The sequence below is a fragment of the Danio rerio genome, chromosome 19, assembly GCF_052040795.2.
Source record: "Danio rerio strain M-AB ecotype USA chromosome 19, GRCz13ab, whole genome shotgun sequence".
In the NCBI taxonomy this organism is placed as follows: domain Eukaryota; kingdom Metazoa; phylum Chordata; class Actinopteri; order Cypriniformes; family Danionidae; genus Danio; species Danio rerio.
The window spans coordinates 772,178-794,202 of record NC_141039.2 but is presented as its reverse complement, the minus strand read 5'-3'; the positions used below and the strand labels follow the sequence as shown (position 1 = coordinate 794,202).

At 43.3% G+C, this 22,025-nt stretch overlaps 1 protein-coding gene across 7 annotated transcripts in view; it reads right to left on the bottom strand.

Moving 5' to 3' along the window:
- Nucleotides 1-1,933: 1,933 nt before the first annotated feature.
- The window catches only part of akap9 (A-kinase anchoring protein 9), a 186,313-nt gene continuing 166,221 nt past the window's right edge, over nucleotides 1,934-22,025 (bottom strand). For 6 of the 7 annotated variants that reach the window (XM_088651427.1, XM_088651428.1, XM_087295129.2 and 3 more), the window contains 22 exons: nucleotides 21,729-21,773; nucleotides 20,937-21,071; nucleotides 19,328-19,771; nucleotides 18,666-18,726; nucleotides 16,543-16,667; nucleotides 16,264-16,458; nucleotides 15,057-15,218; nucleotides 14,734-14,857; nucleotides 14,200-14,647; nucleotides 13,466-13,616; nucleotides 13,160-13,285; nucleotides 11,457-11,627; nucleotides 10,907-11,252; nucleotides 7,976-8,186; nucleotides 7,534-7,645; nucleotides 7,238-7,420; nucleotides 5,217-5,414; nucleotides 4,893-5,119; nucleotides 4,508-4,599; nucleotides 4,266-4,395; nucleotides 3,897-4,030; nucleotides 1,934-2,482 (listed from right to left, as the gene is read on the bottom strand). In XM_088651427.1, the coding sequence (XP_088507553.1) occupies nucleotides 2,445-2,482; nucleotides 3,897-4,030; nucleotides 4,266-4,395; nucleotides 4,508-4,599; nucleotides 4,893-5,119; nucleotides 5,217-5,414; nucleotides 7,238-7,420; nucleotides 7,534-7,645; nucleotides 7,976-8,186; nucleotides 10,907-11,252; nucleotides 11,457-11,627; nucleotides 13,160-13,285; nucleotides 13,466-13,616; nucleotides 14,200-14,647; nucleotides 14,734-14,857; nucleotides 15,057-15,218; nucleotides 16,264-16,458; nucleotides 16,543-16,667; nucleotides 18,666-18,726; nucleotides 19,328-19,771; nucleotides 20,937-21,071; nucleotides 21,729-21,773 (3,858 nt within the window). In that variant the 3' untranslated portion in view covers nucleotides 1,934-2,444. The remainder of the gene's footprint in view (nucleotides 2,483-3,896; nucleotides 4,031-4,265; nucleotides 4,396-4,507; nucleotides 4,600-4,892; nucleotides 5,120-5,216; nucleotides 5,415-7,237; nucleotides 7,421-7,533; nucleotides 7,646-7,975; nucleotides 8,187-10,906; nucleotides 11,253-11,456; nucleotides 11,628-13,159; nucleotides 13,286-13,465; nucleotides 13,617-14,199; nucleotides 14,648-14,733; nucleotides 14,858-15,056; nucleotides 15,219-16,263; nucleotides 16,459-16,542; nucleotides 16,668-18,665; nucleotides 18,727-19,327; nucleotides 19,772-20,936; nucleotides 21,072-21,728; nucleotides 21,774-22,025) is intronic. The other variant, XR_015945271.1, reaches the window with a different exon arrangement.

Below are 22,025 nucleotides of genomic sequence, written 5' to 3'. Positions count from 1 at the left end.
CTTGAGTGACAGCTAGGCTCCTCGCAGTCCCCTCAGCTGATTCCGGCTGATTAGCCGCTGAACTCGGCATATTCATCGTATACACTGTCAGTTGCCTTTAGGAATTATTTCCTAGAATTATCAGATAATACGGCATCATGCTGTGTGCACTTAATTCTGCTCACATGACCTCCATTTCCCAGCAGAGTGAAATAATATACTTATAACTATAACTAATACAGATTATATGTAAGTGTTTGGAAGTAATTCGCGTGACATTATATACTTCTATACCATCTCTATACATGTATTTGTTTTATTTAGGATCATTTATCATTAATAATGTTGTTCAGAGCTGTAATGCACTGCAGAATCTGTCAGATTGATTAGCTGTAGGCTCTAGATCAGTCATCTGAAGCGTTGTCATGCAGTGTTATCCCTGGAGTTCATCAATAGTCTTACATTTACTAATACAGACTATATCTGAGGTGTTTGGAAGTAGTATCGGGTTTCCTCCTGTTGAAAAACATCATAAGAGCAATGTTTAGTGGCTCAATGTATTACAGCAGTGTTTATAAAAGACTAAACACTTTACTGATGTAGTGTACAACCAAGCACATGAGGTCAGAACACAAACGAGTCGCAGGTGATGAAGGTTTAAGCGTTTCTCCCATACAAAAGCCTGTCTAAGCAAAATGCTAGCAGGCGTCTGTAGCTCCGCCTCTTTGGCCTTATGGGGTATATGCCGAAGCATGCTAATAGGACTTTTAATTTGCCATTAACCTGGGTTAAGCGCTTCCGGCGAATTGAAAGCCAGTGCAAAATCCGGTGCGTTTAAGGTCTGTTTTCTTTAAAAATCAGCGATCTCCACTGGCTGAGTGATATCCGATTTAAAGTGGGTCTCAGATTGTACCAGAAGCACTGCATTAAATTACATTTCCCTCGCCATGTCTTTATAATATGAGCGTTTATTTTACACCAGTATATTCCATGGAGCTTGTGGGTTAGCCTGCCGATTCTGATGGGCACGTGCGAGTAAACGGCTTTTTGTCTCGTTTGTCTCGTAAATAAATGCTAAAGTTTATCCGTATAAAACCGTATAAACCGTAAAAAACCGTATAAAACCGTATAAAATGGGAAAAAGTTCACAATAACAGGTCACCGGAAGTGTATCAGCATGGGAACAGCACTAGCTCGGCATATACCCTATTTGGGCACCCCCGGTCAGTGCGGGTTGTTGCTAGATCGGATATGGTTGCGGCCGGAAGTTATCGAGAATTATTTATATTACTTATAAAATTTTCAATTTATTGTATTTTATTAACGTCTACCCCCACCCCAACCCTAAACCCAAACGCCAAAGCACTATAAAAACTGAAGTTGTACCGAGTTTTATTTATCCTATCAATTAAATTAACCAATAAGTTTTATTTTTGTTAACGTCTACCCCAACCCTAAACCCAACTGTCACAGTACTGTCAAACTATTAATTATTGTTACACAGTTGTTATTGTTAAAATGCTGCTATGTTAACGTGCATATCGCACTTCCAGTCGGCCGCATATCCAATCTAGATTTTACCGTCAGTGCGATGTCAGGCGAACAATCTGGCGACGGTTGGCCACGCCTACTTGTTGCTTCATTTGCGCTCTTCAGAAACCTATAGGTGACGTCACGTATACTCCGTCCAGATCATGTACAGTCTATGGTCAAAATACGATTTGTCAGTAAAAATCATTCCATTTCCTGAAATAAAGAATATTGTGACCAAATTAGGCCTCAAAATAAGCCCAGAGTGGATGAAAACGACCCAACAGCACACAGGGATTCATATAATAAATACAAATAACTGCAATTAAACGACCTAAATAGCTTAAGTAATCCCTTACATGACTGTGTTCAGTGAAAACGTAATTGAATTACACTAACGAGACAATAAAAAGCCAAAAGCAGATTTAAATATTATATTAATCTTTATTTCAGTTTTGACAAAATACCCATAAAATCCGAAGCTCCTACCTTTACAAAAATATGTCTACAAATGTCCTCTGACGCGAGCGAGCAGTAAAACACAGTGTGTCGAGTCTGAAAGCACACGCGTGTCGCTAACGCTAGTGCGGCGCAGCAGCATCGTGTTCTCCAGAGTCAGATAGCAGCCGTTCGGTTCTCCGTCACCAACGCTTCTTAAATTAATCAACTTAAATTAGCATTCCACAAATATACAGTAACAGCTCGATTGATCTCCATTAACAACAAAGAAAGTAGAGTCATGTACAGACGCTGAAGCGCCAACGCAAAGCTGGATTATACGAGGATACACAACTGAAAATGAAGGAAAGCAAGAGAAAAGCCTGTTTTTGGTCCCACGGGTGTGATGATGTGCAGAGCGAGAAGAGGAAAGCACAGCAGCTCAGCACGAGAAGGCAACCGGTCTCTTCAAGACAGCATGATGGAGATGAGGAGCTTTATCTTCTGACGCTAAAGTGAGCGTACGAGGAGGAGCCTGCGGGAATAACACACACACACACACACACACACACACACACACACACACACACACACATACACACACACACACGCAAACAAACACACACACGCACACACAAACACACATACGCACACACACACACACACACACACACACGCAAACAAACACACACACGCACACACAAACACACATACACACACACACACACACACACACACACGCAAACAAACACACACACGCACACACAAACACACATACACACACACACATCAAGAGTCTGTCAGAGCAGATCAGGCAAATACAAACAACACAAGTTGTGTAGAGTTGTGCTGAGATATGCTGAGTTGTGTGAAGTTGTGTAGAGTTCTGTTAAGTTATGTAGAGTTATCCTGAAATGTGTAGAGTTGTGTTAGGTTATGTCGTAATGTAGAGCTGTGTAGAGTTGTGCTGAGTAGTGAAGAGTTGTGTTGTGCTATGTAGTAGAGTTGTGATGAGTTGTGAAGAGTTGTGTAGAACTGTGTTGTGCTATGTAGTAGAGTTGTGTAGAGTTATGCTAAGTTGTGCAGAGTTGTGATGAGTTGGGTAGAGTTGGGTAGAGTTGTGTAGAGTTGTGTAGAGTTATGTTTTGCTATGTAGTAGAGTTGTGTAGAGTTGTGATGAGTTGTGTAGAGTTGTGTAGAGTTGTGTAGAGTTGTGTAGAGTTGTGATGAGTTGTGATGAGTTGTGTAGTTATGTTGTGCTATGTAGTAGAGTTGTGTAGAGTTATGCTAAGTTGTGCAGAGTTGTGCTGAGTTGTGCTGAGTTGTGTAGAGTTGTGTAGAGTTGTGTACAGTTATGTTGTGCTATGTAGTAGAGTTGTGTAGAGTTATGAAAAGTTGTCTAGAGTTGTTTAGAGTTGTGTATTTTGTTGAGTTATGTGGAGTTGAGTAGAGTTGTGTAGTTATGTAGAGTTGTGTTGAGTTATCTAGTTATAAAGAGTTGTGTAGAGTTGTGTGGAGATACGCTGTGCTATGTAGTTGTGTAGAGTTGTGCTAAGATACGTTGAGTTCTGTGGTAATGTGGAGTTGTGTAAAGTTGTGCTGAGTTGTGTTAAATTGTGTAGAGATGTGTAGAGCTATGTTGTGCTATGTAGCAGAGTTCTGTAGAGTTGTGCTGAGATACGCTGAGATCTGTGGAGTTGAGTAGAGTTGTGTTGAGATATGTTGAGTTTTGTGGAGTTGAGTAGAGTTGTGTAGTTATGAAGAGTTGTGTAGAGTTGTGCTGAGATATGTGGAGTTGAGTAGAGATATGTTGTGCTGTTGTTTCTAGAGTTGTGTAGAGTTGTGTTGAGTTATCTAGTTATGAAGAGTTGTGTTGAGTTGCACTGAGATATGTAGAGTTTTGTAGTTGTGTAGAGTTGTGTAGAGATTGTGAGTTGTGCAGTGTGTACCCGACTGTACGCTGCCCAGTCTCCTCTGCAGGGCCTCCAGGCGGCTGATGTAGTCGGTCAGCGCTCGGTCCGGGTCATAGTTCTGCAGGTGTGAACACGACAAACCCCCCGCCTCACCGGGCACACCCACAAATCTGCAAACACACAACACACACAACACACTCATTACACACACAACACACTCATGCCACTAGCCTGGCCCCCACTAGCCTGGCCCCTGGTGTAAGGGTCATGCAGAGTATGCAGAGTTGTGTTGAGTTATGCAGACATGTGTAGAGTTGTGCAGAGTTATTTAGAATTGTGTTATGTAGTGTTGTGTAGAGTTGTGTCGAGTCATGTTTGGTCGTGTTGTGTAGAGTTGTGCTTCACCTGTGCTGGACGGAGGCTGCAGATCTCGGAGACTCTCGTCCCGTGCGGCCGCGGCTCGTGGTTCTTCTGTCTCTGTACAACTCTACAGCAGCGGGACTCAGAAAAGAAGACTCGTTCCTCACATCAGCACCTGCAGCACACACACACACACACACACACACACACACACACACACACGCAGATGAAGACTCGTGCTAGGACTCAGCTAGCCTCTTCTGTTAGCGTGTGTTAGTGTGTGTTACCTGTGCCGTGTGCGAGGCCGTTTCTGCTGAGGATCTGCGGTGTTGTGCTTCCTCCTGACGCTCGCTGCCAGCGCTTTACCAGAAACCTCATCCTGCACACACACACACACACACACACACACACACACACACACACACACACACACACACACACACACACACAGTTAATAATAACAATACTACAGGAGCAAACAACACACTACTGCTGTGGTGAATGTTGTGTGTGTATGTATAAATATTTATCTTTGTGTGTGTGTGTGTGTGTGTGTGTCTGAGTGAGTGTGTATGTGTTTTTGTGTATATGTTTGTACGTATGTGGGTGCGTGTGTAGGACTGAATGTGTGTGCGCATGTGAGTACATGTATGTGTGTGTGTGTGTGTGCACCTGGACAGTGCGATGGAGACGCGTGCAGCGGATCTGAAGCGTGTGATCCCCCTGCGCTGCTGTGTGTGTGGGCTGCAGTGTCCCGGCAGCGCCCCCATGTGGCTGATCAGGGTCAGCGTGGCGTCCTCACACTCCTGGAAGCCCCCCAGCAGCAGCAGCAGGTACTTCTTCTGGTAGATCAGAGCCTTGCGGAAGCTCTCGGCGCGCAGGTATTTCCCATACATCCTCTGAGGAGACAGACACGCAGGTGTTAGCGGAGATGCTAGCTGCGTTTACATAACACATCTTGTATTGTAGCCGAGCGGTGAGCGAGCCGCTGTCCACCTTCAGCGCAGTGTTGTCCGGATCAGCAGAGCTCAGGTCTCTCAGCGTGTCGCAGCGCAGCTCTGATCTCACACGGTTCAGCTCCGCTTCAGTCTGGCGGAGAGATTTCTGCAGACTATTCCTCTCCTGAGCCCAGGACTCGCGCTCGCTGGAGGACAAGAGGAGATCCTGACGGCCCACAGCAGACCTGCTCCACGCCTGAGGAACAAATAAGTAATATAATACAACAACACATGTATATTAGATAACAGAAACAGCTACAGCCACGGAAATAAACGCTGACTCTTATACACCCATTATCACACACATCACGCACACACACACACTTCTAAATGCTGGAAACATGTTTGGTAACATAAAACATATAATAATTAAACTAGATAGTAAAGTCTGAGGACAAACATTATGGTGACCTCAGAAATATGAGAACTACAATATGAATATAGTATGAATTTGCATTAGATTAGCATGATTCTAGCATGGATTAGCATGTTACTAGCACAATTCTAGCATATATTAGCATGTTACTAGCATGATTCTAGCATGGATTAGCATGTTACTAGCACGATTCTAGCATGGATTAGCATGTTGTTAGCACGATTCTGGCATAAATTAGCATGTTGCTAGCATGATTCTAGCATGAATTAGCATGTTACTAGCATAAATCAAGCATGAACTAGCATGCAACTAGAATGAATTAGCATGTTGTTAGCATGATTCTAACATGGATTAGCATGTCGTTAGCATGATTCTAGCATTATTCTAGCCTGGCTTAGCATGTTGTTAGAATGATTCTAGCATGAATTTGCATGATTCTAGCATGGATTAGCATTTTGTTAGCATGATTCTAACATGAATTAGCATGATTCTAGCATGAATTAGCATTTTGTTAGCATGATTCTAGCATGATTTTAACATGTATTAACATGTTATTAGTATGAATCTAGCATGAATTAGCATGTTGTTAGCATGATTCTAGCATGGATTACATTTTGTTAGCATTATTCTAGCATGATTTTAACATGTATTAACATGTTATTAGCATGACTCTAGCATGAATTAACATGTTGTAAGCCTGATTCTAGCATGATTTTAGCGTGGATTAGCATGTTATTAGCATGAATTAGCATGTTGTTAGCATAATTCTAGCATGATTTTAGCATGGATTAGCATGTTATTAGCATGAATCTAGCATGAATTAGCATGTTGTTAGCATGATTCTAGCATGGATTAGCACGTTATTAGCATGATTCTAGCATGAACTAGCATATCACTAGAATAAATTAGCATGTTATTAGCATGACTAGCATGGATTAGCATGTTGTTAGCATGATTAGAGCATAAATTAGCATGATTTTAACATGGATTAGCATGTTGTAAACATGATTCTAGCATGAATTTGCGTTAGATTAGCATGATTCTAGCATGGATTAGCATGTTGTAATTCATTCTAGCATGAATTAGCATTTTACTAGCATGATTCCAGCATGTTACTAGCATTATTCTAGCATGAATCTGCTTGTTTCTAGCTTAAATTAGCATGTTGTTAGCATGAATTAGCATGTGCTAGCATGTCACTAGCTTGTTGCTAGCATGTTTCTAACCAAACTAGCATGTCAGTAGGATTTTAAAACTATTAGTATGGGTTAGAACAGCTAATCACAGTCTATGGGACAGTCGCTAGGGTGCTGAAAGTGGTTGCTAGGGAGTGGCTAGTAAGTCTAAAGGTCATCAGTGATTGGCTGCTGGCTAGACTGAGTTAAATGTGCTCAGTCATAAGTCTGTTTGACAGTCTGATGCAGAGTTATGAGGTCACGAAGTTTGACCCCATGTTAAGTCAATGGGAATTTTGGGAATTTTCCGGGTCGTTTTTCGGAAAACCCAAAGTCGGATCAGTTAGAAAAGATAGAGCAACCAGAGTCAGACCAGTTTGAAGGTTTAACAAAAGTTTGAAGTATGTAGAGTGAAAGGCTTAGGAGGAGATACACTTTAAAATTAGTCTCAGAAGACGGAAGACTGACGGTGTGGGTGTTGTCCCTGTGCTGTCGGTATCTGCGCAGCTCGTCCTCCAGCTTCAGGATCTGGTTGCGCAGCTCGTTCTTCTCCTCGGTCAGTCGACTGACGAATCCTGTGAGCTCTGCGTTCTGACGGAGCAAACGCTCATTCAGGAGAGAGCAGGAGCCCGCCGACAGCAGAGACACACTCTACACACACACACACACACACACACACACACACACACACACACACACACACACAGATATATCATTCAGAATGTCACATCATGAAGCTGCTGCTGGCACAAACGTCTGCTCACCTCTGGAAGGGCAGAAGGGGCTGATGGGATATGCTGTAACAGTGACATCACATCCTGTACATTACTGTGCAGCCATGCCAGACTGTCCCGGTCCGGCCCTTCTCCAGGTAACCTACACACACACACACACACACACACACACACACACAAACACACACACATACAATCTCATTAGCATTTAAAGCGACAGTCACCAAAACAGCAGAGTCGGGATCAAAGCCTGAAAGGGTCAGTATCAGAGAGCTGGAGGAGATGATCTGTGTGCTGTTCTCAGCTCAGACTCACACACACACACTCTCTAGACACAGCGGAGACGCGTTCACAGCTTGTGTAAAGGAGCAGAACAGGTGAGAATGCTTTGTTTTAATGAAGGTTGAATGTTGATGAACTGAGTGTGCTTGGTCAGAGCGTGAGTGTGAGCAGCGGTGTGTGTCGGCTGTACCTGTGTGGGCTCTGGCTGGTCAGGCTGTTGATCTTGGCTGCGATGAGCTGCAGTCTGCTGAGGATGTGGTCCATGTGTTTGGGGTCAGAGCTTTTCTCCATGTGTTTGGGGTCCGCGCTGGTCTGCTGCACACAGGTGGACTGCAGATTCAGAGTGTTCGCCGGCTCATGCTGCAACACCCAGTCACGGGTTCGATCCACCGGCTGCCCATCTGAACACACACACACACACACAGGGCTATTAGTGTTTCACTGAAATATATATATATATATACCTACAATATTTAATTATTATAATAACACTTATACACACACATATGTGAAGAGTTTAGATGCAAAAACTAAATGCTGTCAGAAACACATCCAAGACTCTACATCATAACTTTTCAATCCAGATGGACGGGGCAACCATTACTGCATCCAAAACGGTGAAAAGCCTTGGAGTAACGATTGATGACCAACTAAACTTCTCTGAGCACATCTCTAGAACTGCTCGATCGTGCAGATTTGCACTCTATAACATCAGAAAGCTCCGACCCTTCCTATCTGAACATGCAGCTCAACTCCTTGTTCAAGCTCTTGTTCTCTCCAGACTGGACTATTGCAACTCTCTACTATCCGGGCTTCCAGCTAACTCTATCAAGCCTCTTCAACTGCTTCAGAACGCAGCAGCACGAGTGGTCTATAATGAAGTTAAAAGAGCACATGTCACTCCGCTGCTCATCCGTTTGCACTGGCTGCCAGTTGCTGCTCGCATCAAATTCAAAGCTTTGATGTTTGCTTACAAAGAGACTTCTGGCTTTGCTCCTTCTTATCTGCTCTCGCTTCTGCAGATCTATGCGCCCTCCAGAAACTTGCGTTCTGTGAATGAACGTCGCCTCGTGGTTCATCCCAAAGAGGGAAGAAATCACTTTCCCGAACTCTCGCGCTCAATCTGCCCAGTTGGTGGAATGAACTCCCGAACTGCATCAGAACAGCAGAGTCACTCGCTGTCTTCAAGAAACCACTGAAAACTCAACTATTCATTCTCCACTTTCCTTCCTAATCTGCAATTGCCTCTCTGGCTCCACCGCTAACTGCACTACAGAAAAAAAAGTACTAATGTCTTGCTTCTTAAGCCTGGTTTATACTTCTGCGTCAAGTGACCGGCGTACCCAGCGGCGCATGCAACCCGCGTAGCTGTGCATTTATACTTCTGCGCGCTGTCTCTGTTGGTCTGCATTAACACTTCCGAAACGCTAGTTGGCAGTGAGGTGTTCATGTTTCTTCGCCTGTGTTTTGTTTTTTCTGAACGCTTCCTGGATGTACAAGTGGCTCAAACTCGCTCATTTTGAGGCAGGAACCGGCAGACGTGCAACAACTTTACCTATGAGGTAAACACAAAATAAAACTTTCCATCCGGAGCTCCTTCGCGGGAATTCACACTTGTAAACAATCGCTCCATTGGGCTCGCGCGGCTCTCGATCCCGCCCAGACTCGTCAGAGCTACCAAGCCGACCAATCACAGAGCTTGCACTACGCGTCGTTGCGACATGTAGTTACATTTTTTGAGAGGTGCACGTCAGCGACGCCCACAGCCACGGCGTAGGGCTATGCGTCAGCACCGTAGCATGCGCGTGCGCTTGACGCAGAAGTATAAATCAGCCTTTACACTTTACACACCTGAAACCCGCCTACAGCACTTCATTGTTGCTCTTATAGTTGTGTAAATTGCTTCATTATCCTCATTTGTATATCGCTTTGGATAAAATATAAATGTAAATATTCTTCTAAAATGAGCATTTTTATCAGGCTCCTGTGTGTGGGTTCAATAATACCACTTTTCATTAAGTCCTTTATATGGTCTTTAAAATAAACAACTCATTATAAACAAAGGAGCGTAGAAAAATGTTCATTTTAGATGGAAGGTTCAGAAGGCACTTATGCCTAGTTCAGACTGCGTGATTTTAGCCCTGATTTTGGCTCGCCAACAGGTTTTGAGAAATCGCCGACAAATGCCTGAAATCACAGGCAAATCGCTGCTCGTGCACGTGAGAGACAATCACACAGTATGAACGTTCAAAGACGCGATCTGAGAGAATCGCCGATGAGTCGCCGATGCCTGTGAGATATTTGGCGTGCTGAACATCTGGAGCTGTCGGCGATTCTAGTGAATTGAGTTTTGACTGAAAATAACATCAGCATTCGCCTACAGCCAATGAGAGAGCAGCATTCACTTGTGTGTGTGTGTGTGTGTGTGTGTGTGTGTGTGTGTGTGTGTGTGTGTGTGTATACCTGCTGCAGGCCAGCGGGAGGCTGGGGAGAAGGTAAAAGCGCTGTTTTTCGGTTTATTTGGACCCACGAAATGGAGGAAAAACTAGTGGAGGTTTGACAGGACTCAGGAGCAACTGTGTCTGTTTGACGTTTCATATAGAATGAAATTAGTTTATGATCAACGTTGAGGAGAAATGGCTAATTCCCTTTAAACCCAGGTGAGCAAACATGTACATGTTCTACCCCATTAAAGGCTTCTTTCTCATTATGTAGTTAATAACAAAAGATATACGACGTGTTTTTGGCTGTGAGACGTAGTTTGGACGAAGTTGTCGGGTGATTCTTCCTATAGTAAAGTCATGCAATGTGAAAGTCCCTGTCGCCGATACATCTTGCAGTGTAAACAAAGCAGCAGATAGTCATGCAGTGTGAAACACCTGTAACACGACTACTGTGAAAATCCTGCAGTCTGAACTCGGCATTAGAGGTTTTTGCATCTGAACTCTTCATTTACATATATATATGTGTGTGTGTGTGTGTGTGTGTGAATGAGTGTGTATGGGTGTTTCCCAGTACTGGGTTGCAGCTGGAAGGGTATTAACTGTGGCTGTGCAGTCTGTCCTCCATCAGTGTGACTGTAGGTTTACAGTGTTGTACAGTGCTGTGATTGTAAGTGTACCGTGGTTTCGAGCGGTGTGGCTGTGCAGTCTGTCCTCCAGCAGTGTGAGCGTCTCCTGCAGTTTCTCTCTCTCCGTCTCCATCCTCCTGCCGTTCTCTCTCTCCGCCTGCAGCTGACTCTGCATCTCTCTCAGGCTCTCGCGGGCCGTCTGCAGGGCGCTCTGGTGCTCAGCCGCGGTGCGGGCGAGGGCGGATCTCTCCTCCTGGCTCTGTCTTCTGTGCTGCAGCGCCTCCAGCTGCTGCTTCTCCATCTCCTCCATCATCTGCACCACCTGCGTCTGCTTCTCCATCAGCTGAGACTGCAGCGTCTGCAGCAGAGACTCCACCGACTCCACTCCGGCCTCCACCTGAGCCCAAACACAGCATCAGATTTATTCATGAACTTAGAAATCCTCATAAGCATCATGCAGTTGTGGATGTGTGCCGCATCAGCAGCTCTGTTTCCCTGCAGCTACTTTAGCTATGGATGAACCGTGTGTGCTGAGCAGGATAAACTTTTCATTTGATAGGAAAAAATGCAATGGTTTGGTTCCGTCCATGTCTTTGTTCACCTGGCTGCAGGTGGCTTCGGCCTCCAGGAGTGTGTTCTGCGTCCCAGAAGGCAGTGTGTGTGTTGTGGAGCCGCTCTGGAAGCGCTGGATCAGCTGTGTGTTGAGCTGTTTCTCCTTCTCTAGAGCACCGCTGAGCTCTGCGCATCGAGCCCTCTGAGCGTCTAACTGAACCTGCACATGCACACACACACACACACACACACACACACACACACACACACACACACACACACACACACATAAACACACAATCATTGTAAACACCCATTCACTGAGCTGTGACAGTAACACAATATATGCAATGCTCGAGTATTTGTAATAAGATGCTATGCTGTTGTTAAGGTGTTGCTAGGGTGGTCTAAGTGGTTGCTAGTATATTGTTATAATGTTGTTAAGACAATGCTATGCTGTTGTTAAGGTGTTGCTGTTGCTAGGGTGGTCTAAGTGGTTGCTAGTATATTGTTATAATGTTGTTAAGACAATGCTATGCTGTTGTTAAGGTGTTGCTGTTGCTAGGGTGGTCTAAGTGGTTGCTAGTACATTGCTATGCTGTCGTTAAGACAATGCTATGCTGTTGTTAAGGTGTTGCTGTTGCTAGGGTGTTTTAAGTTGTTGCTAGTATATTGTTATGCTGTTGTTAAGACAATGCTATGCTGTTGTTAAGCATTTGCTGTTGCTAGGGTGGTCTAAGTGGTTGTTAGTATATTGCTATGCTGTTGTTAAGACAATGCTATGCTGTTGTTAAGTAGTTGCTGTTGCTAGGGTGGTCTAAGTGGTTGCTAGTATATTGTTATGCTGTTGTTAAGACATTGCTATGCTGTTGTAAGGGTGTTGCTAGGGTGTTCTAAGTGGTTGCTAGTATATTGTTATAATGTTGTTAAGACAATACTATGCTGTTGTTAAGGTGTTGCTGTTGCCAGGGTGTTCTAAGTGATTGCTAATACATTGCTATGCTGTTGTTAAGGTGTTGCTAGGGTGTTCCAAGTGGTTGCTAGAACATTGCTATGCTGTTGTTAAGGTGTTGCTGTTGCTAGGGTGGTCTAAGTGGTTGCTAGTACATTACTATGCTGTTGTTAAGACAATGCTATGCTGTTGTTAAGGTGTTGCTAGGTTGTTCTAAGTGGTTGCTAGAACATTGCTATGCTGTTGTTAAGGTGTTGCTGTTGCTAGGTTGTTCTAAGTGGTTGCTAATACATTACTATGCTGTTGTTAAGACAATGCTATGCTGTTGTTAAGGTGTTGCTGTTGCTAGGTTGTTCTAAGTGGTTGCTAGTATATTGTTATAATGTTGTTAAGACAATGTTATGCTGTTGTTAAGGTGTTGCTGTTGCCAGGGTGTTCTAAGTGATTGCTAATACATTGCTATGCTGTTGTTAAGGTGTTGCTAGGGTGTTCCAAGTGGTTTCTAGAACATTGCTATGCTGTTGTTAAGGTGTTGCTGTTACTAGGGTGGTCTAAGTGGTTGCTAGTATATTGTTATAATGTTGTTAAGACAATGTTATCCTGTTGTTAAGGTGTTGCTGTTGCCAGGGTGTTCTAAGTGATTGCTAATACATTGCTATGCTGTCGTTAAGGTGTTGCTAGGGTGTTCCAAGTGGTTGCTAGTACATTGCTATGCTGTCGGTAAGACAATGCTATGCTGTTGTTAAGGTGTTGCTCCATCTCTGACACACACACACATGCACGCACGCACACACACACACCTGCAGCTCAGAGACGTCGCTGTGCTGTATTTCTCTCTGCTGATCTGAGATCTGCTTCTGCTGCTCCAGAGAGATGGAGAGCTCAGACACACGGCTGCGCTGCTCCTCTAGAGCCAGTCTGAGCTCCTGCACACACACACACACACACACACACACACACACACACACACACACACACACACACACACACACACACACACACACACACACACACACACACACACACACACACACACACACACGCATCACTATACAGCTGCACGTATAGACGGTGTTCATAAGCGCAGTGGGACGCAGGGTCTGCACCTCTACTTCCTCTCTGTCGGCCTCCTCCTTCCTGTCCAGCCGGTGCTTCTGCTTCTCCAGCGCCCACTGCAGCTCTCGGCCTCTCTTCTGCTCCTCCGCCAGCCGGTCCGTCAGTGTGTCCACTTCACTGACCCGCAGAGAGACCTCCGACCTGCAGAACACAGCACATCATCAGTGTGTGTGTGTGTGTGAGTGTGTGTGTGTGTGTCAAGAGTCTGTGTTACAGAATGTGTCAAGCTCTGTCAGTTGTTTGTGTCACATAAGTGCGTGTGTGTGTGTGTGTTGTGTACGTGTGTTGCCTGAGTGAGCATGTTACCAGCTCTTTTAGGTGTGTGTGTGTGTGTTTGTAAGAAGTATATGTGTATTACCTGAGTGTATCAATCTCTGTCAGGTGTGTGTGTCACATAAGTGTGTGTGTGTGTGTGTTGTGCATCTGTGTTACCCGAATATGTTACTATATTCAGATGTTTGTAGTGTATGTGTCGTGTGTGTGTGTGCTATCCGAGTGTGTGTGTGTGTGTGTTGTTTTGCATTTTATTGTCTGTTACCCGAGTGTGTCGAGCTCCCTCAGGTGTGTGTTTTGCATCTGTGTTACCAAAGTGTGCATGTTACCAGCTCTTTAAGGTGTGTGTTTGTGTATGTCACAAGTACGTGTGTGTGTGTGTGTTTCTTATCGGAGTGTGTTGAGCTCGTTCAGATGTCTGCAAGTATTGTATTGCGCGTGTGTGCGTTACCTGAGTGTGTCAAGCTCCCTCAGGTGTGTGTGTTGTGTGTTCAGAGCGCTCTCCAGCTCTAGTTTAGTGTGGTTCAGTTCAGACTTCATCTCCTCCAGCCTATCAGAGCTCAGCAGCCTCTCCTCTGGCCTATCAGAGCTCAGCAGCCTCTCCTCCGGCCTATCAGAGCTCAGCAGCCTCTCCTCCGGCCTATCAGAGCTCAGCAGCCTCTCCTCCGGCCTATCAGAGCTCAGCAGCCTCTCCTCCGGCCTATCAGAGCTCAGCAGCCTCTCCTCCGGCCTATCAGAGCTCAGCAGCCTCTCCTCCGGCCTATCAGAGCTCAGCAGCCTCTCCTCCGGCCTATCAGAGCTCAGCAGCCTCTCCTCCAGCCTATCAGAGCTCAGCAGCCTCTCCTCCGGCCTATCAGAGCTCAGCAGCCTCTCCTCCAGCCTATCAGAGCTCAGCATTCCTGATGAGAACAGAAGTAAACATCACTCCCAGAACAGACGACCGCAGTGATGAGTGTGTGTGTGAGTGTGTGTGTGTGTGTATTACCGCTGGCGTGTGTGTGTTCAGATGTGAGTGTGTGCAGCTGATCTCTGAGCTGCTGGATCTCGGAGCACAGGCTGCTTCTGTCCGCAGAGTACAAAACTCCCATCGCCTCTCGGTGCCGCACGTCCTGCAACACACACACACACACACACACACACATTTAGACACGACAATACACACAGCACACTTCATTCTGGAGACGCTTTAAGAGGGATCTGAGGATTTTATTGCAGGGACACACTGAAGTGCTCGTCATGATGAACACACACCCTGATCAGATGAGTGTGTGTGTTAGCAGGTGTCTGTTGTGTGTGGCGTAAGCTAACCTGCTCCGCTAGCGCTCTCTCCAGCTGGTTGAGGTGAATGAGCGCATCAGCAGAGTCCAGACGCTCCAGATGAGCGAATAACACACTCTTCAGCAGCTCTCGCTCACGCACAAACACCTGCTGGACCACTGACAGCAGCTCAGAGCGCCAGTCTCCAGCAGCCTGCGCACACACACACACACACACACACACACACACACACACACACACACATACACATACACACACATACACACACATACACACACACACACACACACACACACACACACACACACACACACATACACACACACACATACACACACATACACACACACACACAATTTTATGTAAAACAATTGCCTACAGTTTTGTGAACTGTACACTGTGTTGTGTGTGTGTGTGTGTGTGTGTGTGTGTTGTTTGTGTGTATGCAAGTGATTGTGTGTATACTATGAGAGCATATAAAGTATGCGAGTAGTAAGTGTATAGTGTGTGTGTGTGTGTGTGTGTGTGTGTGTGTGTGTGTGTGTGTGTGTATAATGTATGTGTATAGTGTGTGTTTGTGTGTGTGTGTGTGTGTGTGTGTGTATAATGTATGTGTATAGTGTGTGTTTGTGTGTGTGTGTGTGTAGCATGTGTGCGTGTATAATGTATGTGTATAGTGTGTGTTTGTGTGTGTGCGTGTATAATGTATGTGTATAGTGTGTGTGTGTATGTATACTATTTGTGTGTACAAAGTGTGTGTGAATGATTGTGTGTCTATGTGTGCGTATAAAGTGAGTGTGTGTGTAGTAAGTGTATAGTGTTTGTGTGTGAATGTGTTGTTTTTTATATTATTTAGTGTGTGTGTGTGTGTGTGTGTGTGTGTGTGTGTACTATGTGTGCATATAAAGTGGTTGAGTGTGTGAGAGTGTGTGTGTATGTATGCATGTGTGTGAGTGAATGTGTGTGTGTACAGAATGTGTAGGTGCATAATGGATGTGTGTATGTGTGTGTGTGTATAATATGTGAATGTGTGCATAGCATGTGTGCATGTAAAGTGTGTGTGTGTGTGTGTGTGTGTGTGTGGAATGTAATGTGTGAGTAAATGTGTGTGTGTGTGCGTGCGTGCATGTATAGCACGTGTGTACTGTGTGTGCGCATGTATAGCCTTTGTGCGTGTACATGTAGTGTACATTATATATACATGTGTGTGTGTGTGTGTGAGTGTGTGTGTGCGCACCTGTGTGTCACTCTGCAGTCTGCTGATCAGGGTCTTAAGCGTCTCCACAGCGCTGCAGAATGCGTCTCTCTCTCTCTCTGCACTCCAGGTGTGTGTGTGCGCGTGTGTGTGTGTCTCTCGCTCCACTTCGCCGAGGGGCAGCTCAGACAGCGACAGCACCTGCATGCCCTCCTGATGCACCTCACGCAGCAGATTCTGTGTAGGAAAGAGAGAGAGAGTGTGTGTGTGTTAGTGCGAGTGTGTGTGTTAGTGTGTGTGTGTCTGTGTGTGTGAGCTCACCTTGATCCTGTCAGGCAGGACGTCGGGCTCCGCGTCCCGGCGCGCTCCTTCCGGTGTGCTGCGCATCTCCTGCTGCAGGAGTGTGTGATCCAGACCAGTGCGCTGACTCCAGTCTGAACTACTGTCTGTAACACACACACACACACACACACACACATTCATAATCACAGACTGAGTTAGAGAGACACACACATTCAGACACCAACACAAAATACACAATATTTTCTTTTTCATATTGTATGAATATATTGTATTGTTCTTTTTCATATACTGCAAGAATTCCTAAATGTAAACATTTCTTAATGAATTAATAATAAGGACATTCAAAATGTGTAACCGTGACGGACACACAATCACCGGCCACTTTATTAGGTACACCACACTAGTATCGGGTTAGACCCTCTTTAGCCTGCAAAACTGCCTGAATCCTTCATGTCAGAGATTCAACAAGCTACTGGAAATATTCCTCAGAGATTTTGCTCCATATTGTCATGATAGCATCACACAGTTGCTGCAGATTTGCCGGCTGCACATCCATGATGCCAATCTCCCGTTCCACCACAAAAATCCCAGTAGATCAGCAGTTTCTGAAATACTCAGAGCAGCCCGTCTGGCAGCAACAACCATGCCACGTTCAGAGTCTCTTAAATCCCCTTTCTTCCCCATTCTGATGCTCGCTCTGACCTGCAGCAGATCCTCTTGACCATGTCTACATGCTGAAATGCAGTGAGCTGCTGCCATGTGATTGGCTGATTAGACATTTGCGTTAACGAGCAGTTGGACAGGTGTACCTAATAAAGTGGCCGGCGAGTGTAGATATAAGAAGTTATTCATTTATTGTTGTCCATTGTTTATTGAAATACTTGATTCTGATTGGCTGGAAGGTGTGCAATAGAATCATGTAATGCACAAGTAGATCCAGTCAGTTTTCATAACGGCTCAAAATAAATGCGCAGTGAGCAGTAACCATGGTAACTTACAGTAACTTCAAAGTCTGAGATCAAAGGTGCCGTACCTGACAAAAAGAACTCGTTTACACAATACTATAACTCAGTAAATGAGCATGAGATAAGCAGGATAATCAACAGTATTATCGAATCTGAGGGTGCTTTCACACCTGCCTTATTTAGTTTGATTGAATCGCACTAGAGTTTGTTTCCCCTTTTGGTTTGGTTGGTTTGGGCAGGTGAGAATGCAGCAATCGTACTCGAGTGCGCACCAAAAACGGACCAAATAAGCGTATCGAGACCTGCTTGAAGAGGTGGTCTCGGTACACTTTCAAACGAACCCTGGAGCGGTTCGTCTGTGGTGAGAATATGATCCGTACTAAAACAGGTCCAACCGCAAACAGTACTGCGCCTTTTGGACTAATCCAGCTGCCGTAGGCCGATGCGCTGTGCATTATGGGATATGGAGGAAAAATATTTGTTGACAGCGCTTTACCAACAGAGAGAGAGAGAGAGGGGAAAACATTAGCTGATGGATCGTTGGTAATATTTCCGCAAGATGAGCATGTCTCAGTTCAGCTAAATTAATTCACGCCTCCTCCTGAAGTGACGAGTGATGCATTAAACACTGTTTTCCAGCCGCGGCCGCGATTCATTTTTGTAATGTATAGTTTGTCTAAAGCAGGGATACAGTCAGCCAGCGCAGTCGTCCCTCCAGAGGAAAAGGTTTTGTTTACCTGCGGGAGTTCACTGGCAATTTCCCGCACGTGAATTCTGACCAATCAATAAGCAGTTTAGGAAATATGCTCAACAACATCTGGCCAATGAGAGATGTGGATTTTGTCAGATGTCTGCATTTTGGTTTGTTTCAACTGGTTGGGACCAAAGCCAGCAGTGTGGTGTGAAAACAACCCAAAGACGGCAGAACATGCAACAATGCATCATTTATTACCCTCGATCCCGACCAAATCAAGTGAACTACAGATGTGAAAGCATCCTTAACTGCACTCCACAGTTCTGTCAAGGCGTTTTTCGCCTCCATGTCACGCATTTAAAATCATTTATTGCCGGCCACTGATTATCCTAACTTAGAAAACACCTATTTTCAATTGTAGAACTACTTGAGTTCATTACTGATCTGTACAGATTTCATCATGAAATAAAGGCGCTTCTCACCACTGGTGTATCCGTCTTTAAATGGAGAGACTGCAGGACGCTCCGACCGCACCGCTGGACCCTGAGGAACACAAACAGTATTGTGAATGTGGCGATCCATTTCACTGTGGCAATGGAGATTAATAAAGGGACAAAGCCAAAAAGAAAATTAATGAATTAATAAACTAAAGATGTAAAGGGGCTTGTGGATTCAGTATTTCCAACTAAAACAGAATTTCCAGTAGAAGGAGGGGCTTAATGTCAGCATGCTGTTTCAGTAGGATGTACTTCAACCCAATTATATTAAGCCCCGCCCCTACTTAATATTCAGTTTCAGTTGGAAGTACATCTGCACAGAAAAAATAAGCCACGCCCCTACTTAATATTCAGTTTCAGTTGGAAGAACATTAGCATATGAAAGTTAAACCCCGCCTACTAATCAATATTCAGTTTTATTTGGAAGCACATTAGCATAGAAAAATTCATCCAGCCTCCAAATCAATATTCAGTTTCAGTTGGAAGAACATTAGCATAGGAAAGTAAAACCCTGCCTACTAATCAATATTCAGCTTCAGTTGGAAGAACATTAGCATAGAAAAATTAATCCCCACCTCCTAATTAATATTCATATACAGTAATACATCTGACCTGTGCGTGTGCGTGCGTACAGTGCTGCGTCTGACCTGTGTGTGTGAGAGTGTGTGTATGGCGTCTCTGAGTGCACGGCACTCATCCTCCAGCTGCTGGTTCTCCCGCCGCAGACTCTCGCTCTCGGAGATGTGTCTGGTCTCCATGTCCATGATCTCAGCCGCGTGGAGCTCCTGCATCTGCTGGATCTTCTGCTGCAAACCACAGATATGCTCCTGCAGATCCATCCCTGAATGTTCTCTGACATCCATCCCAGCATGCTCCTGCAGATCTATCTCAGCATGCTCTCGGAGATCCATCCCAGCATGCTCTCTGACATCAATCCCAGGATGCTTTGTGACATCAGTCCCAGGATGCTCTCTGCCCTCTGCGTGTCCCTCTGCTGGGTTTTTGGGTTGTTGCCGCTCGGTGGATTGGGCTGAACTCTCCTGCAGCTCCTGAACTTTGACCCTGAGCTCAGTGATGGAGGCGTCTCTTATCTGCAGGAGATGAGCAGAGGATTTTACTGCAGTGTTTTCAGCCTTATTCAGGTTTTAGGCTTGTTTTGAAATGAGTTCATAAATGCTAAACGTCATTGATTAATATTTTTATAGAAGCAGTCGAAATAACATGACATAAAATGTGATTAATTTTGTTTAATTGAAAATTATAAATATGTAGAATTTAATTTATTTTAAAATAAAATATTTGTACTTCCAAATAATAAATACAAAAATGTTTCAAATTAAATACACTTCAAAATAAATTAATATGTATAATACTAAAATAAAAATAATATTGATAATAATTTTAAAAAATGCACACCCTAATAACAAATGCAGAAATGCAACAAAAAAAATCAAATTAAATAAATTTTAACATTAATATATAACATACAATTAATATATAAAACAATTTTAATATAAATGGTATTTTCTGCTTATGATTATAAACATGCAAAATGTACAAAAAGTGTATTTTTTATTAAAATAAATAAAAATAATATTAATTATTTATAATATATATTATAATATTAAAAATATTATAATAATAAAAATTGTATAATATTGAAAATAGTATATTAAAAATATAATAATAATAATAATAATAATAATAATAAATAGTATAATATTAAAAATAGTATAATATTCAAATAAAAATAATATTGATAGTAATTTTTTTTAAAGGCACATCCTAATAATGTATGCAAAAATGCAAAAAATATATAATTAAATTAATTTTAACATTAATATATAACATAAAATTAATATATAAAACAATTTTAATATAAATGGTAAATTCTACTTATGATTACAAACATGCAAAATGTACAAAAAGTGTATTTTTTATTGAAATAAAATACAAAAATCTAATTAATTTTATTGAATTGCAAATTGATTAATTAATAAATTAGTCAAATTAAGTATTTTTAAGTTGAGTAGTTCTGTTATATATAGTCAAGGCTGAAATTATTCACACCCTCTGACTTAAAATATATAAAAGCTGAGAAATGTTGTTTGTATCGTCCTATTCTCTTTTGGGAGAAGCCTGAGTGTCATTTCCAGTCAATAACACACTTGCTGGTTGAACATGAACAGTTTCCGGCTTGACTGTATATTTATATGCGGTGTTTCCTCTGTCCTCCAGCAGGGGGCGCAGCAGTACCTGAATCTCCTCCTGCAGCTGACTGATCTTCTCCCTGCAGCAGATCAGATCCTCGTTGGCCGATGCGGCTTGACCTCTGACTTCCAGCAGCTCCTGCAGCAGCTCTGCCATCGGCTGATCTGCATCCTGAGAGACCTGTGGAGAATCCGCCAGAGGTCAAAGGTCATGCTATTAAATTGTCTTGCTGCGATTAACTGCTGAAGATTTAAGTATACTGTATTATCATGATTTTTTGATAAGGATGATAAATAGGAAACACTTTACAATAAAGCCTCATCAGCAAATGTTCCTTCATGCATTAAAATCAGTGAGAAAAGCTGATTTAATAGATATACTGCTTTAATATGAGTTCATTTTATTACTTAAAAATGTTATTAATTATTAAATGCATTTAATAAAACAATTCTGACTCTGGTAATCAGATTATGATTATGACTTGAATGCATGATTAGACTTTAAATAAAAATTCACATCAGTAAAGATGAATAAAAGTGAGTTTAGTTCAGCTTAATGTCAACTAGTGGAGCTTTACTGCACAGTGTTGATGTACAACAGTTCTATAAACAGTCACACAACAGTCAATATTTGTTCAGATTAACATGATGATGTTTGAATTGTTAAGCTAATTAACCAATGAAATCTCCTAGAACTGGTCTGTTATGAACACCACTGCAAATACTCTCTGAACACTCTTAAAAACAAGTCTAAACACTGATGATTATTTACTGTAAGTGTCCACAATATGAGTATCTGCATGTACTTTATAATGATTATAGGTGTATATCCACTCACCCGGTTTAGCTGATCCTTCAGCAGAGCCAGACTCATCTCTCTGTCCTGCGCACACACACACACACACACAGTTTTAAAGTCTGTCTGAAATCTAAATCTACACTGTTTATTCTGCTAGCTCACGTTGTTATTCAAAAGCTGAATAATTAATCAGCGCAAGTTAATTTACTGAAGGAATGTATTTATTTTGGTAATCTTCAATGAAAGTCTGAGCATTTGCTTCTGCGTTTGTATTTGCTCCTTCTGCTGATGTCACCCTGAGGGTTTCCATAGCAACTGCATATCAATACCCTCTCT